Source organism: Hippocampus bargibanti, linkage group LG17, assembly GCF_051943395.1.
Source record: "Hippocampus bargibanti isolate YZ-2025 linkage group LG17, ASM5194339v1, whole genome shotgun sequence".
Classification (NCBI taxonomy): Eukaryota; Metazoa; Chordata; class Actinopteri; order Syngnathiformes; family Syngnathidae; genus Hippocampus; species Hippocampus bargibanti.
Window position 1 is genome coordinate 9,872,746 of NC_142750.1, and position 15,560 is coordinate 9,888,305.

Here is a 15,560-nt window from a genome sequence, read left to right on the forward strand (position 1 = left end):
GGACTATATAAACATTCAATACAGTGTTAGAAACCTTAGACTCTCTTCTTTCATCAGAAAAAAATGTTTAATTCCTAAATGATATGGGTCTGTTATATGTAATATATAAGTTATATGAGCTTGAAATGAGGACGGCTGTCCAAAATACAATGCAATACATACATGTATTGGTTTTTACTGTGCTTTAACAACAGCCGAAGCTTGTTCAAAGGAAAAGAAAAAACATTGCTAGAGACCATGGCTAGCGTTTTATCAGCACCCAAGCATGAAAAAACAAAACCCAAACAAATTTGGGAATGGCGCGCTGTCATATTTTCAATTCCTGAATAAACATGTGAATGGCAGCGAATGGGTGAAAAAAATAACAGTAAATCTAATGAAGGCTGTATGCTGCTGCGACCCACTGTTGTTTTACAGTACTGTACAGTCGTGACTTTTGCCGCCATTTGTGGCCTTTTTTTAGGTTCGAAAAAAATCCCCGATGCATCAACGGCCACGTAATCGAGCCGCGACGTAGCAAGGGATTACTGTACTTTACTGTCCATTACAACAAATGCCCATAGAGATCCAATTGTGTCACCAAACCACTGAAATGCAGTCATCACTTCCCACCATCACACCTGAAACATTGTTCCAATTTAAAAATACGTTCAAGCAGTCGATACGAAGTTCTCCGTGGCGTTGCCTAAGCGACGTCGGACGCGAACGACACCGCCGGGGCAACGCACGCACATACACACACACAGAAGCGGCATTCAACGAACGATGCGGCGGGACGACGACGCGACCTTTTCGGACCTTCTGGACATGAGCTTCGGGGGACCCCGCGCGGGCGCGCTTGATTTGGTTTGCCTGCGACGACTGCTGCTGGCGCTACTAAGCCGCTTGGGCATCCGGGACGTCAACGCCGTCGAACGGGCTCGACAAACCGGACTCATGGAACGTGTCGGGGCATGTGAGGACGCACTGGAACAGGTCGGACCCCCTGACGTCTCATTGCGTCCGTACGCAAATGTTACAAGCCCAACTTTGCGTGCGTGACAGGCCCTGGGGCTGACGCGAGACGTCCAGGAACAGATGTCGGTCATGAAGCGGCGCGTAGAGGAGCTTCACGCCCACCAGCAGGTCCGTCTCAAACTCCCGACGTCCCAGTTCGTGGGGTATTTTGCGAAAAACGAGCGAGCCGGGAAATGTGATCAGTTCGTCTGTACGTCCGCAGGGTCTTGCGTCCGACTCGCTCGGCGAGCTTAAGGACGAGGGGGCTCGCCTGCGCGCTCGTGTGGATGCGCTCGAGACGCGGAAAGCTGACGAGAAGGAGATGGACGTCCTGCGGGCACTCATCGGCGATACAGGTGGGTATCCGGTCGCCGGGTTTTGCCTCGTGAGCTCGCGCTCATGCTGTTTCCGCTTCTAGACAGGCGCGAGGAGTGCAGACTTCTAGACGAGCGCGTGAAAGTGCACGAAAACGCCATCGAGCGACTCACCCAACAATGTCGGCAGGTCAGCACCTGGTGCTCCTTCGGCGTACGGCTAAAGTACACTAGTAGGCTACGCTCATTTATCGCACTGTCTGACCTCCAGCTGGACGACATTCGAGGGGCGTTGGGCCGCATGATGTCGTCTTTGACATCTGAGGCCTCCGACCTGACATATCGCTCAACGGACGACCTCGGGAGTATGTTGAGTTTCCTACTTGAGCGCAAGATGGCCGAAAATGTGCGACGGCAACGCCACGAAGACGCCCAGGTCAACGAACCAAACGCACACCATAATAACGAAGACTTACGACGATAAGTGAATGTGTCTGTGTGCGCTTACATGTGACTGGCGGTCAGGTCTCCATCTTGAAACTTCAAGGCGAGTGTGACAAACTTCAAGAGGCCATCAGGTGTCTCCGTGACGACAGCAAACACAAACAGGTCCACATTCAGGTAAACAAACACAAAACGTATGTGAATAATAATAATAATAATAATAATACATTTCATTTATAAGCGCCTTCCAAAACTCTCGGGGACACTTTACAGTCACGGGATATGTTGAAAAGGCTGAATTAACATACAAACATGCACAGTGGTATGCGGTCAGGGCCTGCAAGGCCTTCACTGCTGGCCAATAAATATCTGAATCACAGACTAATTGTAATTATATTTTGTCCATGAATTTTTATTAAATAATACAAAATTGTCTTTGAGCTTCCTTTCATTCGTATTTAAGCCTTTAACTAATCATGTTTCAGCCATTATTTGTTACCAGGGTCAGAAATCTACCTGGATGCCTTTACAATCAGTTCTGCAGGCCCTGCAGCATAAAATAAGTGTCGATAAAACTGTTGCTTTAACCAATCAAAGTCCAAATCCATCAAAAAAAGAGTTGGCAACCCAAGGCCTGCTGGAAGTCGCTGGAAACGTTTTCGCAGACTATAATTTACTAGTCACGTGAATGGCTAGTCACTAGCCAATCATAGTATCCCTAGCTGCTAGTGAAGGGCATACTGGCCACAGCTAGCAGACTGTATGTGTCGCGAGCTGCATAAACAAATACATTTTTGTGTTGATTTAATTGTGGTTTTGTCAACCCACAATGGCTGAAAGAGGAGAAGAAATGGATTTGATTGCAGATTTACTGTTAAAGCCATTTTCAAGACAGACTAGAATAGTATAGATTGACATTATTAAGAAATGTTGGACAGCTCTGAAGCTAGCAAAAATAGCAACTAATCTTGCAATTTTATGAGGTTATCATGAATCTACATGTTCATAGTAAAAATTCCAACAGTTTAATGACAGTATTTCTTAAGTTTCTTCAAGTCGCATGTTATTTCCTAGACAATGCCACCCTATGATGGATGTGTAGTAATATCACAGGACACTCGCAGCTGATTGATTCAGACGTAGCACTACTGAAAGCCTACGAGTGACATGCGCGGACCCCCACTGAACATGCACTGACAGCGTTATTCACATGCTACATGTCTTTATCGTGCATTACTATTAATTGATATGATTGCGAATGCACTGCAATGTTCAAAAATGGTTAACAAGCCACAAGAAGGGGCTATGACACTGTTGTAGTATCTGTCAAACTATAACTTATAGTTTAACACTTATAGTATAATTGTATAACAAAATATTATAAACAAGACAAAATTTGTGATTTCCATAGCATCTGGCGAGGGCCTCCGAGGATCTGCAGGAGAACAAAGTAGACAAACGCTTACTTCACGTCGAAGTTGTAAGATTTTTTTTGTATTGGATCATATCAAAAGCTCACGTTAGCCAATAATACCATAATGTGTGTGCATGTCGTGCGTTTATTTCACAGAAGAAGCAGCTTGACGAAGCACAGTGGAAAAACTTACAAAGGAACCGCGAGAGGCTGCGCAGTCCTGAAAATTCAGAGCATGATGGCGAAGACGCCACTGCCGCAGGAATCAGGAAGTAAGTTGTCACCTTGTCCACTATCGAAGAACTGAGTCATTCCTAACTACCGCAAAATGTTTTTTTTAACTAGCGAGCATCTGCATGTGAAGTAGTGAGTCAAGAGTCAGTTTGATTGATATGCAAATCCATGAAATATCAAGTGTTCAGGGAGCAGTTGGGGATGAGTGATCCATTTTGTGTTTATAACATCATTTCCTGTTTGTGTGTGTGTGTCTGTGTGTATGTAGACAGCTGCTTGAAACACATCATTGTCTGTCATGTGACCGTCATGTCATTCAACATCTCAACACAGCGTGAGTCTTTGTGAAAACACACACACACACACACACACACACACACACACACACACACACACACACACACACGCGCACACACACACACACGCAAATTGGATACGGTATACTGTATACAGTAGTAGTATATGTACATATATACATATATATATACATATGCAAATATGTATATGTCTTGTATATAAATCAATATGTATTGTATTGTATTTATAGTAGTAGTACATACGTAAATATGTATATGTATATTGTGTTGGTTATAAATAAATATGTATTGTATTGTAATAATGGTAAGAGTATATACATGTAAATATGAATATGTATATTGTAGTGTATATGAATCAATATGTATTGTATTGTAACGTATATGAACACACTTGCTGTCAATCATCTTTTGTGTGTGCACAGTAAAAGTTTGTTGGGGGCGTGGCCTAGCGGCAAGGGAGGCGGCAGGCCTTTGACCGACTTGACTCACCTCAGGTGAGGGCCTCCTAATGGAAAAGTTGAAGAAGGAAGTCATGCTTGACCAGGTGAAATGCTGCCGTCCTTGCATGCCCCACGACCCTCCTCCCAAAAGGCGTCAGATGGGAACAGACATCATTTCAGCAAGCGAATGGCGGGGCCGCCCCGTCATTGGTCATCCTTTTCTGCAATTAGTTCCAAATTCATATTGAATGTTGACATTAGCGTGTCTAAAGTTGTTTGAAGCAATGAGCTGAAATGTGTGTTGTCACCTACAGGTACCCAAGGGTGTCACGGAGCTGCGGCGGAGTGCGCACGGTGACCTACACATTCCAGCAGCGGCCCAATGGGGCAGGACCTTGCGGCCAGACTACCCCCGCCGGACGGGTGCAACCGCTGCCACACACCTGACACACGTACGCATAATTTAAAGCTATGCGTGCCCCATTATCCGTATCAATGAAGCAATTTCTTGAATGCTATAAATTTGCTTTTTTTAACTCATTCACTGCCACACGATGTGCAATAATGTGTCCACTCCAGTGCCAGGGTTTTTGTCATTGTCAATCAAATTCCAGGAGCCTCGGAATATTGCGTTTCACATTCAATGCAGCGTAAGAAAACTTAGCCTCCATTCTGTCATCAGAAAAAAGTTAATTCCTAATTGATATGGATCTGGAGTTATATGAGCTTGAAATGAGGGCGGCTGTCAAAAATACAAGGCAATACATACCATACATATTTGTTTATATAGTGCTTTAACACCAGCTGAAGCTGGAACAAAGCGCTAACATGGAAAAAAGGAAAATGCTGTCCCCTTGTGGAAGGGGATAAACATTGCCAGAGGCCATCGGCACTCAACCAATAAAAAAACAAAACCCAAATAAATTCGGGAATGGCGCTCTACGTCATATTTTCATTTCCCAAATAAATTTGTGAGTGGCAGGGAATTAGTTAAAAATCATACTTCCAAAATGTAGTACTTTGACAAAATAAACTTGCGGAGAAAATAAACTCACCTGGTGAGCCTCTGATTCTTTAAAGTGGTCAACTTCCTATTGCTCTCAGACAGGACAGAAGAGCTGAGTGTCGGGAATCATTCTGGAGTGTCACAAGCATACACACACACACAGAATAGAACACACACAAGAATGTTGGCAAAACATATTCGGCCACATTGACAGTACAAGGCTTCCATGCGAAAAAATAATCAACTACAGTCTTTTAAAATGAATTCACCAATGAAAAAGCATCCCAAAATTATGCGGTAGCGCCCTCTATTGTCCAATACTGATCATTATGGCTCCAAATTGGTCCATCCATTTTCTATTTCGCTTGTCAATCATTAAGGTTTGAGGGGAGTTGAGGAATACTGGGGCCTATCCCAGGTTTCCTCGGGGAGTAGGCGGGGTTACACCCTGGACTGGTCGTCAGCTAATCGCTAGGCACGCAGACAACTATTCGCGCTCACAATCGACAATTGAGTGTTCCATGAACCTGCCATGAATGTTTTTTGAATTCCCGGAGAAAAACCACGTCGTCACGTGAAGAACACATACAATCCACACAGGAACCCTGAATCAAACCTTGCACCTCTGTACTTTGAGGTGGACATGCTAACCACTACTCCACCATTCGGATGCAAAAAAAAAAAAGAAAAAAAATAAACGGTAGCATTTGCTTGTTTTAAGCTAATGACAACATTGCAAGCTTTAGTGACGTCACACACGTCATTTTAAATGGTCGTTGAAGTCATTGATGATTTTATTAGCCTCCCCCCCAAAAAAGAGAATACGCTTATTCAAATAAGACTTTGATCTACTTTTAGTACTTTTAGTAATTTCGTTAGTCCAAAACAACTGTCAAGTGGTATTTGGGTGTAGGTTGAAGGTTACGACGTACGAGGGAATCTAAAATGGAGAGACAAGCTTCAACCACACACTCTCACACACACACACACACACACACACACACACACACACACACACACACACACACACACACACACACACACACACACACACACACACACACACACACACACACACACACACACACACACACACACACACACACACACACACACACAGAAAACAAAAGTCGTAAAAGAGATGGAGAATTCTCCAGTCTTGTAGTGTGGAAGCGTGCCGTTAGTTGGAAGCGTTAGTCTGTCTCCGTGGCAACGGGCGGGCCAATGGGCGCCCGGGAGATTGTTTACAAGGGGGAGCGGCTGCCGTTGCTCGGGTTACGTGTTCAGGTATTAAAGGGGCGCCGCGGGTCCCACGTCGTCTTCGTTCGCTTGCGTGGCTCTTTGGTGGCCCTCGCTCGCTCACGCACGTACACGGACGTACACGCAGCCACACGCAGGCAGGAGGCGCGCGCGCAAGTCACACCGAGGAGAGACGCTTGACTGCAGGTATGCTGATACTTGTTCCTCATTTTAGTTTTAATGTGCGTTTTAATAATTGGGGTGACTCGATGTCAAAAAGTGTAAATGTTTGTCATGTTAGCGGATTTCGTCATGTCAGCTTAATTGAAAATGTCTTTGAAAAAATATGCGCGTGACACTGCGAGAGAGACAAGAACGCACGCAGGTGTGAAGAGAAACCGACTGTTTTCAAATGAGTCCTCACGCTCTCACACTTCCTCCCTCTCTCACTTCACTGCGTCCATTTTCATGCTCTCACTTAACCACTCTGTGCAGTGTCCTCAACTGACACGTGACCTCTTGCCGTTTTCTCACCTAAATGTGTTGGGCGACTTCGCTCATTCTCTCACAACCCGATTCCCCCTGTTTAAATGACTGTTCAGTCACTCACTCACGGAATCACTCCAATTTGACTCGTATATTAACTCACTCATTAATTTAGTCCTTCGCTCATTCACACTTCTGTGATCACTCGCTCGCACGGTCCCTCTGCCACTCACTTCACTGTCGACTCACCCGTTCATTCACGCATTCAATAACTCACTCACTCACTCACTCACTCAACCCCACCCACTCACTCATTCAACCCCACCCACTCACACACTCAACCACTCACTGAACCCCACCCACCGACTCACTCACTCACACACCAACTCACTCACCCACCCACTCACTCACCCACCCACCCACTCACTCACACACTCACAGTCACTCACACACTCAACCAACACACTCACTCACACACTCAACCCACTCACTCACCCACCGAACTCACCCAACTCACTCAACTCACTCAACTCACTCACCCAACTCACACATTCACTCACTCACTCACTCACACACTCAACCAACACACTCACTCATACACTCAACCCACTCACTCTCACCCAACTCACTCACTCACTCACTCACTCACTCACTCACTCACTCACTCACTCACTCACTCACTCACTCACTCACTCGTTTGCATCATGCGTTTGCAGTTGTGTTGAGAAAGGCAAAGGCGGAGACAAGGAGGTGGTCATCGCGGCGTTGATGAGCATGGAATCCTGCTACCAGGGGCCCCCGGAGGAGTGCGAGGGTCTGGAGGAGGTTCTGGTGGCAGCTGCGGCTCAAGCAGAGGCTGCGGGCGTAGTGGAAGCGGGCGTGGCGGCGGACAGCGTGGCGAGCGCGTCCTGGGGTGGCGCGGCCTCTCTGGACGATAGTCTGACCAGCCTGCAGTGGCTGCAGGATTTTTCCATCACAGGGGGTGGCGTCCCACCGGGCCGGCCGCCGCCCCCGCACCGCCGCCACCTGCTGGGCTGGGAGGCCCCCGCCTCGCCACTGGCAGGGGACCCGGCCTCGGTGGGCCCGCCGCTCACGCCCGGCAAACCCACGGCGGCCGCCTACAGCCGGCTGTTGCAGCTGCCCGCCATTGTGGCGCGTGGCCACTGCCCGGACGAGGTGGACTACAAGACGGACGCCGGCGTCAAGCCGCCCTACTCGTACGCGCACCTCATCTGCATGGCCATGAAGCACAGCAAGCACAACAAAATGACGCTCTCTGGCATTTACAAGTGGATAACCGACAACTTCTGCTACTTCAAGCATGCCGAGCCCACCTGGCAGGTAGGAAACACACACACACACACACACACACACACACACACACACACACACACACACACACACACACACACACACACACACACACGCACGCACGCACGCACGCACGCACGCACACACACACGCACGCACACGCACGCACGCACACACTCTGTCTGGTTTCCAGACAGTGTGTAAGGCGAAACGTGTGTATCCCAAAAATTAATTTCCAATAAGAAACCATTAAAATGAGAATAATCCGTTCCCAGGTCCCCATAAAACATAAAACAACTGTACAGTATAATAAAGTCGTTTTATTTACCTTTGTGGTGGTCATTGATGGCTTGATGGAATGGAGTGGCCGGTTTCATCAGCATTAAACACTTGATGAGGAACGTAACCTTTTTTCACCGTCTTGAGGAATGATCCCTTGTAGGTGCTTTCTCTGTGATAATTTTATGTAGTTCCTCACCAATTGTGTTCTATTTAGCTGGGTTGATAGCTTTTTGCATCAAGTGTACAGATGGCTTGTGCGAGTTGTTTGTGGAGCCTGATGGATGGGATATTTTAACCTTGCAGTCTACACTCTGCCTTTTAACTATCAAAGTTGAAACTCACTGTCATCTGCCTGTCTCTTTAATGTTTAAACCACCTCCCCTCACTGCTGCGTTTTTGACCAATCATGTGGCTTTAACCGAAGACTGGGGCCGGGGAATAGAGGACAAAAACAGTCGGCTGCCATTTTGTTGTTCGAAGAACGGGCTCGTTCGCGAACGACACATCACTCATTGAGGCAGCTCCGTGTACAAACAAAGTTCGTATGCCAAGGGGTTTGTAAACCGAGGTATCACTGTATTGGTATTCTCCAGATAAAGTGATTTTTTTTTTTTGGTGAGGCTTGTCTCTTTTCAACCAAAAGTTGAATTTGCCACATAAATGATTTGATGAATTCGTTAGCTTGTTTTTGTAGTGCCACCATGGGGCAGATAATATCTAACAAAGGTCAGAAGCTCCATTTCAGGTGGGGAGCCACAGGTGGAGGTTAGTACCATGAATAGTGATGGCATCGTTCATACTTCCTCCTTTATTGCATTAGCACTGTTTGGCTAGTGCAAGCAATGTTGTTATTTTGCATCATGTACCTAGATAGTTCCTAAAATGTCTTTTGAAAATCTCTATCGTAATTTGGTAGTGACAAATCGGTGTTGGCGTCTGTGTAGGCTCTCATTTGTACAGGAGTGGTCCATGGACGAAAAGGTTTCTTCAGCCGTCATCTGGACTTCTTTGAATGTGTCGGACGTTTCTCTCCTAATCCGAAGAGCTTCGTCAATGAACTAGAGTTGTGCTGGTAACTCTGGTCCCTGCTCTAGGTTTGGGAAGCAGTAGACTACTCCCTGAAGCTAATCTGATTATCTCTAATGTTCTTAGAACATAGAAGTTCTTAGAAGAGTAGTCTACTGCTTCCCAAACTTAGAGCAGGGACCAGAGTTACCAGCACAATTTTAGTTCATTGACGAAGCTCTTCGGATTACGAGAGAAACGTCCGACACATTCAAAGAAGTCCAGATGACGGCTGAAGAAACCTTTTCGTCGATGGACCACTCCTGTACGAATGAGAGCCTACACAGACGCCAACACTGATTTGTCACTACCAAATTACGATAGAGATTTTCAAAAGACATTTTAGGAACTAATTTAAAGCAGATTCTTAGAACATAGAGATGTTCTTAGAATATAGCGAAGTTCTTCGAACATTAGAGGTAATCAGACAGAACAAAAGAAGTAATCAGATTTGCTTCAGGTTAACTTCTCCAACCTTCGAGCAAGGCCCTATCAGAGCAGAGGTCTGGCACGCCACCTCTGTCCATTAGGTATATATTTAGGGCCAGAGTTACCAGCGCAACATTAGTTTGCTGACTAAGCTCTTCGGATGAGGAGCAAAACGTCCGACACCTTCAAAGAAGTCCAGATGACGACTGAAGAAACCTTTTCAAATAAGTGTTGACTCACTGAGACCCCAAAACCACTCCAAGTATACTTTCTATGTTTTTGTGCTTAAGCCAAAGCCCCATCGAGCAGAATATTGTTATTATGCCATTTTGTTGCTAAAGAATTCGATTGAAGTGAGTTGAGGTGCTTCATTGAGTTCATTTGTCGCCTTGCTTGTCGCGGCTAACCTAAACTAAGCTCTGCGTCCTCCATGTGTTGTTACAGAACTCGATCCGCCATAATCTATCGCTCAACAAGTGCTTCATCAAAGTTCCTCGTCAGAAAGACGAACCGGGCAAGGGCGGCTTCTGGAAAATCGACCCGCAGTATGCCGAGCGCCTCCTGAGCGGCGCCTACAAGAAGCGCCGCATGCCACCCGTCAGGATCAACCCGGCGCTGCAGAGCCGGCTGGGGCTCATCGCGCAACCGCCCAAGAGCCCTGTCAGCACCCTGCGCGTCGATGCTCGTTCCCAGCGGCTCCTGCGGGAGTTTGAGGAGGCCACGGAGCAGACTTGGGACGCCTGCCTCGCCCAAGGAACCATGCTGGGATCTTGGCCGGCATCCCGGGGTGGCGCCAAGAGGAAGTTGGGCCGCAGGAACGGCGGAAGCAAAACCATCCGCCGCCCCAGCTCGCCACTGCTGGCCGCAGATGAGCAGAAAGAGAGCGGCCCCCTAAAGGGCGATTTTGACTGGGACGCCCTGCTGGACTCGGCGCTCAGCGGGGAGCTCAGCCTGGACGTTGGCGACACTCTCGGACCCATCATTCAGGAGGACGAGCTAAACATGCAGGCCGGTGCCCCTATGGGGGACGTGGAGTCTCAAAAGTCTTTCCTGGGTCTGGGTTTCCTGGAGAGTCCCTGGCCAGAGGAAGAAATGGGGTCAGAGGTCGAACGCAGCGACTTCCTGTGCGGCTCTGGAGTCAACCTGGAGCAACTGTTTGACCTTGCGGAACCCCCCGCCGACTCTCTGCTCTGAGGTCAACCCCGCACCCCAAACTTTTGATACTCATGAGACTTCCTGTTTACATCACGTTTGAGGGATGACATTTCAATATCAATTTTCTGCGCCACATATTTTCGATAAATGAGCTGGAATGTAAAGTGATACCTCGGTTTACGAACTCCTTGGCTTACGAACTTTTCGGTTTATGAAGGTTAAATTGATGAACATTTTACCTTGGCATACAAACTATTTTTCGGCATACACATGGAGCTGCCACATTGAGTGATGTGTCGTTCACGAACGAGCTCGTTCTCCTAACAAGAAAATGGCATCCGGCTTGTTTTGGTCCTCTATTCCCCGCCCCCAGTCGTCAAATAAAGCCATGTGATTGGTCAAGAACGCATCAGTGGGGTTGGGGGGTTTACAGACAGAGAGTGAAGCCATTCTTCAAAAAACAAAATGGCAACCGACATTTTTTATCCTCTATTCCCCGCCCCCAGTCTTCAGTTAAAGCCACGTGATTGGTCAAGAACACAGCAGTGAGGGGAGGTGGTTTAAACATTAAAGAGACAGGCAGATAACAGAGAGAGTGACAAAATGGATAGAAAACAGTAAAATTTGGACTCGTTTCAACTTTGATAGTTCAAAAGCAGAGTGTAGACTGCAAGGTTACAATTCCTATCAATCAGGCTCCACAAACAACCCGCACAGGCCAGGTGTGTAATGCTGAGGAAACCGGCCACTCCATTCCATCAAGCCATCAACGACCATCACAAAGGTAAATAAAATGACTTTATTCTACAGTAGTTTATTTCTTTAATTATAATACCATAGCACATTTATTATACATAAAATAAGGTATATTTTGTGTAGTTTTAAGGCTTAGAAAATTAGAAAGTAGAAAATTATGTTTTATGGGGACCTGGGAACGGATTATTCTCATTTTAATGGTTTCCTATGGGAAATTAATTTTTGGGATACACACTTTTCGTGTTACATACTTTGGGAACCAATTACGTTCGTAAGCCAAGGTACAACTGTAAATCCACGCAACCGCACATCCATCCATCCATCCATCCAACAATACATACATGCAATCATTTGACAACAATCCAAATGAGCTATCATCCAAAAATTCATCCATCTCTCTTCAACCCATCCATCGAATGTTCAACCAGCAATTGATGTGTTGTTATACACAAATGAATCGATCCAATAATCAATTATTCAAGCGATAATTCCTCCAGCTACACATCACACCATCCATCCATCCATCCATTTCAGAATATTATCCCATTTGACATGGGACTAAAAACAGATTATACTCGTACTGGTTGCCAGGCAATTGCAGGGTACATCTGTGCAAATATACTTCTTCAGTGAAGCTAACATGCTAACACGCTAACGGCAGAAAGCCAAAGTTCCAGCGCTCTGATTCCAACCATGAACCCCAAAATTCTTGAGGAAGACCCCTTAACCTCCTGGCAAATGTTGACCAAGATCTACTTCAAAAATCACATTGAAAGCATAACCCAGAACTTCCTGTTTTGGCTCCGCCTCCTCTGGCTCGATTTCCAGTCACAATGGACAAATATCCCTTTGTTATTTGTTAGCGTTTGCCAAATAATGCCTTTGTTAACTTTGTGGACTTTGAAAAAGACAAGATCAATCAAAGTGATGACTTTTGGTCAGAAAAAGGTCACGTGACCTTGTGAATACACGCATGCGGAACATAAGCAGAAAGGACTTTATCACATTCATGTGACATCACATCTCAAGATTCTTTAGCTCTTCTCTTTTTTTAATGCTATTTTTTTTTCCAAACAATAAAAATGTCATTTACTGCAGTCTGTTGTCTCGGCCACACACACGCACATAAACGTTCACAACACACGTTAACACAAATGCACTGCTGCTCGCTGTGCTGATTGTGGGCCACGGGGGGTCTTTGTCTTGCATATCTTTTGTGTGTTACAAGCGTCCATATATCAGCAGCTGAGACCCCACGGATGGGACGCGCCCCCTGAAACTACCAGCCGGGTCGTGTGCTCTCTCATCGAGGTTGCAGTGTCATGTGACACATGACGGACACCCAACACGCCACATTGGGGATCGTTCCCTGCTCCCTAATCATGAGATGGGATTTCATTGGATACCATTTACTTTGATAGGGACACAAGTGGGCAGAAAGTTCCTAGACCTCACGTTGTGATTTGGGAACAAGTAAATTATTCCAAACATGTCCGTCTGTCCCGTATTTTCCGGTGTTTAAGGCGCACCGGAAGATAAATGAATCTCAATGAATGGTTCTATTTTCAAACTTTTTCCATAACGCGCACCATCAACGAATGAAAACAGTTTCCCAAATATAATACATGTACATCTAAATATTTTCCAAATATAAGGCACAGAACATTGTAAGGCGCTACAGTCAAGACTGGGGTTGGCGCGAATGGCTGCCGCTGCTCACCCGCACAAAAACAATCCCGTGACTGTAAAGTGTCCTTGAGAGTTTTGAAAGGCGCTTAGATATTAAATGTATTATTATTATTACTACTTCTACAGAAAAGGAGTCGGTGGCTCCCGACAATAGTTGCGAGATATGTTGTGGCTCAATATTACTTCACATATAAGGCACAAGGTCATTGTTTAAAAAAAATTAAGCGTTTTGGGTGCGCATTATACACCAGAATATATGGTAATTAATCATGATGTTGGCGTTTTAGCAAAATATGATGTTGACTTTTGGGTTGAAACAATTCAATGAGAACTTTGTAATTGATGAATAGGAATTTTTATATTGTTGATGATAAAGTTGACTATAATGAATTTTTGAATTATTTTTTTAACATATACATGTCCTGATGGGCGATACACCCCAACTTCAGTGTTGATGAATTGCTGGTGCTCCACAAACAAAAACATATACTACCATGAACTGGTCCTGAGTGGGATAAAAAAGATTGACGATCGCTACGGTCCTATAGGTGGAATGGTCTCTTAACACAAGCTTGACACACACAGACGCTCCCCAACTTACAAACAAGATACATTCTGAACGGTCGTTTGTAAGTTGCTTCAGTGCTATATTTTGCATGGAATGTTTGTTTAATAATAATAATAATACCTTTCATTTATAAGCGCCTTTCAAAACTCTCAAGGTCCCTTATATAAGTATGTATAAGGCTTGTACAAGTAACCTGTATTGCTTTGTACTGAAAAACAAACATTTAATAAAATATATGCTCTATAAAGATATGTACATGTACAACTGGAGAGAATACTCCATAATAATACTCCAAAATTGTTCGTATGTACTGTTTGTAACTCGAATGTTCGTAACTAGGGGAGTGTCTATTTAGTTGGTGTCATCGAAACTATCTGGGATCAGTTCAAAGCGGGAAAACTACTCACTCCATTTTCCAACAGCACTCTGAAATATCCGTCTCACAGCATAGTCCACTTGCCAACATAACCCCCGCATCCACGGTAACCCGACTCGCGAAAGACGAGCTTCACTGCCGAAACACTAGCCCTGGACATGACAAAATGGCCGCCACTCGCGCCTTCAAATGTTGATCGCGGCAACCGACGTCAACACGGGTCGCGTGAGCGCAGCCGGGCGACCAACGGTGGGGCGAGCAAGCCGCACAGTTATAATGGATGAGGAGTGTGATGAGTAATCAGATTACCAGCATATGCGGTGATGGTAACAACAAGACATGTTGTCCCGGGAAGGCCTGTTGCCCCGGTAATAGCTGGTAAGGCTGTCACTGGGGGCGGAGCCTCAGATTTATGACATTGCTCTTGTGAAAGTTTGTAAACTGAATCCTGCAAGTACACATACTGCAGTCATGCACTCAACACACACACACACACACACACACACACACACACACACACACAGAGTTTGTTGTGAAGGTGATGATGTCACATGCAGTCATGAAAGATGCGACAAGTGTGAAGGTGACCACAGACTTTGGGTGGCTCATTGTATGCACACTGTGTGTGAAATTGGTGTTCATTTGTCTGTGTGTGCCCGTGCATTGATATGTATCTACTGTGTGTGTGTGTGTGTGTGTGTGTGTGTGTGTGTGTGTGTGTGTGTGTGTGTGTGTGTGTGTGTGTGTGTGTGTGTGTGTGTGTGTGTGTGTGTGTGTTGATGTGCAAAGAGCTATTGAGACAAACTATGAATGCATTAAAATGCTAAAAGAGGTCATCATCAAAGCCTCGCCCCTCGACAGGTCAATCATTACATTAACACGCTGAAGTTATTTCATCACGCATTAAAGATGGCGGTAGGCTGCCTGGAGGAAACGTCCTCGTCTACTTCCTGCTCACTGTCCACTTGCTTACTCACTCGCTTCAGTGCAAAAAAAGTGGATGCCATGTGACATCACAAATCAGACAGCTGCCAGCCTA

At 45.7% G+C, this 15,560-nt stretch overlaps 2 protein-coding genes and 1 long non-coding RNA gene across 7 annotated transcripts; 2 read left to right on the top strand and 1 right to left on the bottom strand.

Moving 5' to 3' along the window:
- The first annotated feature begins 31 nt into the window (after positions 1-31).
- LOC148885639 (uncharacterized) lies at positions 32-5,195 on the top strand. Of its 5 annotated transcripts, none has more exons than XM_089019041.1 (11): positions 32-975; positions 1,045-1,125; positions 1,220-1,352; positions 1,415-1,500; positions 1,582-1,746; positions 1,836-1,931; positions 3,166-3,234; positions 3,325-3,440; positions 3,671-3,736; positions 4,142-4,213; positions 4,474-5,195. In XM_089019041.1, exons 1-11 carry the CDS (start codon positions 766-768, stop codon positions 4,604-4,606), a joined length of 1,227 nt encoding a protein of 408 aa, XP_088875167.1. In that variant the 5' UTR covers positions 32-765; the 3' UTR covers positions 4,607-5,195. The 5 variants fall into 5 exon arrangements, with proteins under 5 accessions (XP_088875167.1, XP_088875170.1, XP_088875168.1 ...); XM_089019044.1 differs by having other exon boundaries at positions 4,142-4,263; positions 4,474-4,610; XM_089019042.1 differs by lacking the exon at positions 3,671-3,736.
- On the bottom strand, positions 4,249-14,782 carry LOC148885640 (uncharacterized). Its single transcript, XR_016118097.1, has 4 exons — positions 14,553-14,782; positions 5,215-5,296; positions 4,472-4,602; positions 4,249-4,380 (listed from the first exon to the last, which is right to left on the bottom strand). It is a non-coding gene; the product is annotated as an uncharacterized LOC148885640 (long non-coding RNA).
- Positions 6,499-12,985, top strand: foxj1a (forkhead box J1a). The gene is made up of 3 exons (XM_089018683.1): positions 6,499-6,611; positions 7,607-8,231; positions 10,422-12,985. Exons 2-3 carry the CDS (start codon positions 7,659-7,661, stop codon positions 11,169-11,171), a joined length of 1,323 nt encoding a protein of 440 aa, XP_088874809.1. The 5' UTR covers positions 6,499-6,611; positions 7,607-7,658; the 3' UTR covers positions 11,172-12,985.
- Positions 14,783-15,560: the final 778 nt, after the last annotated feature.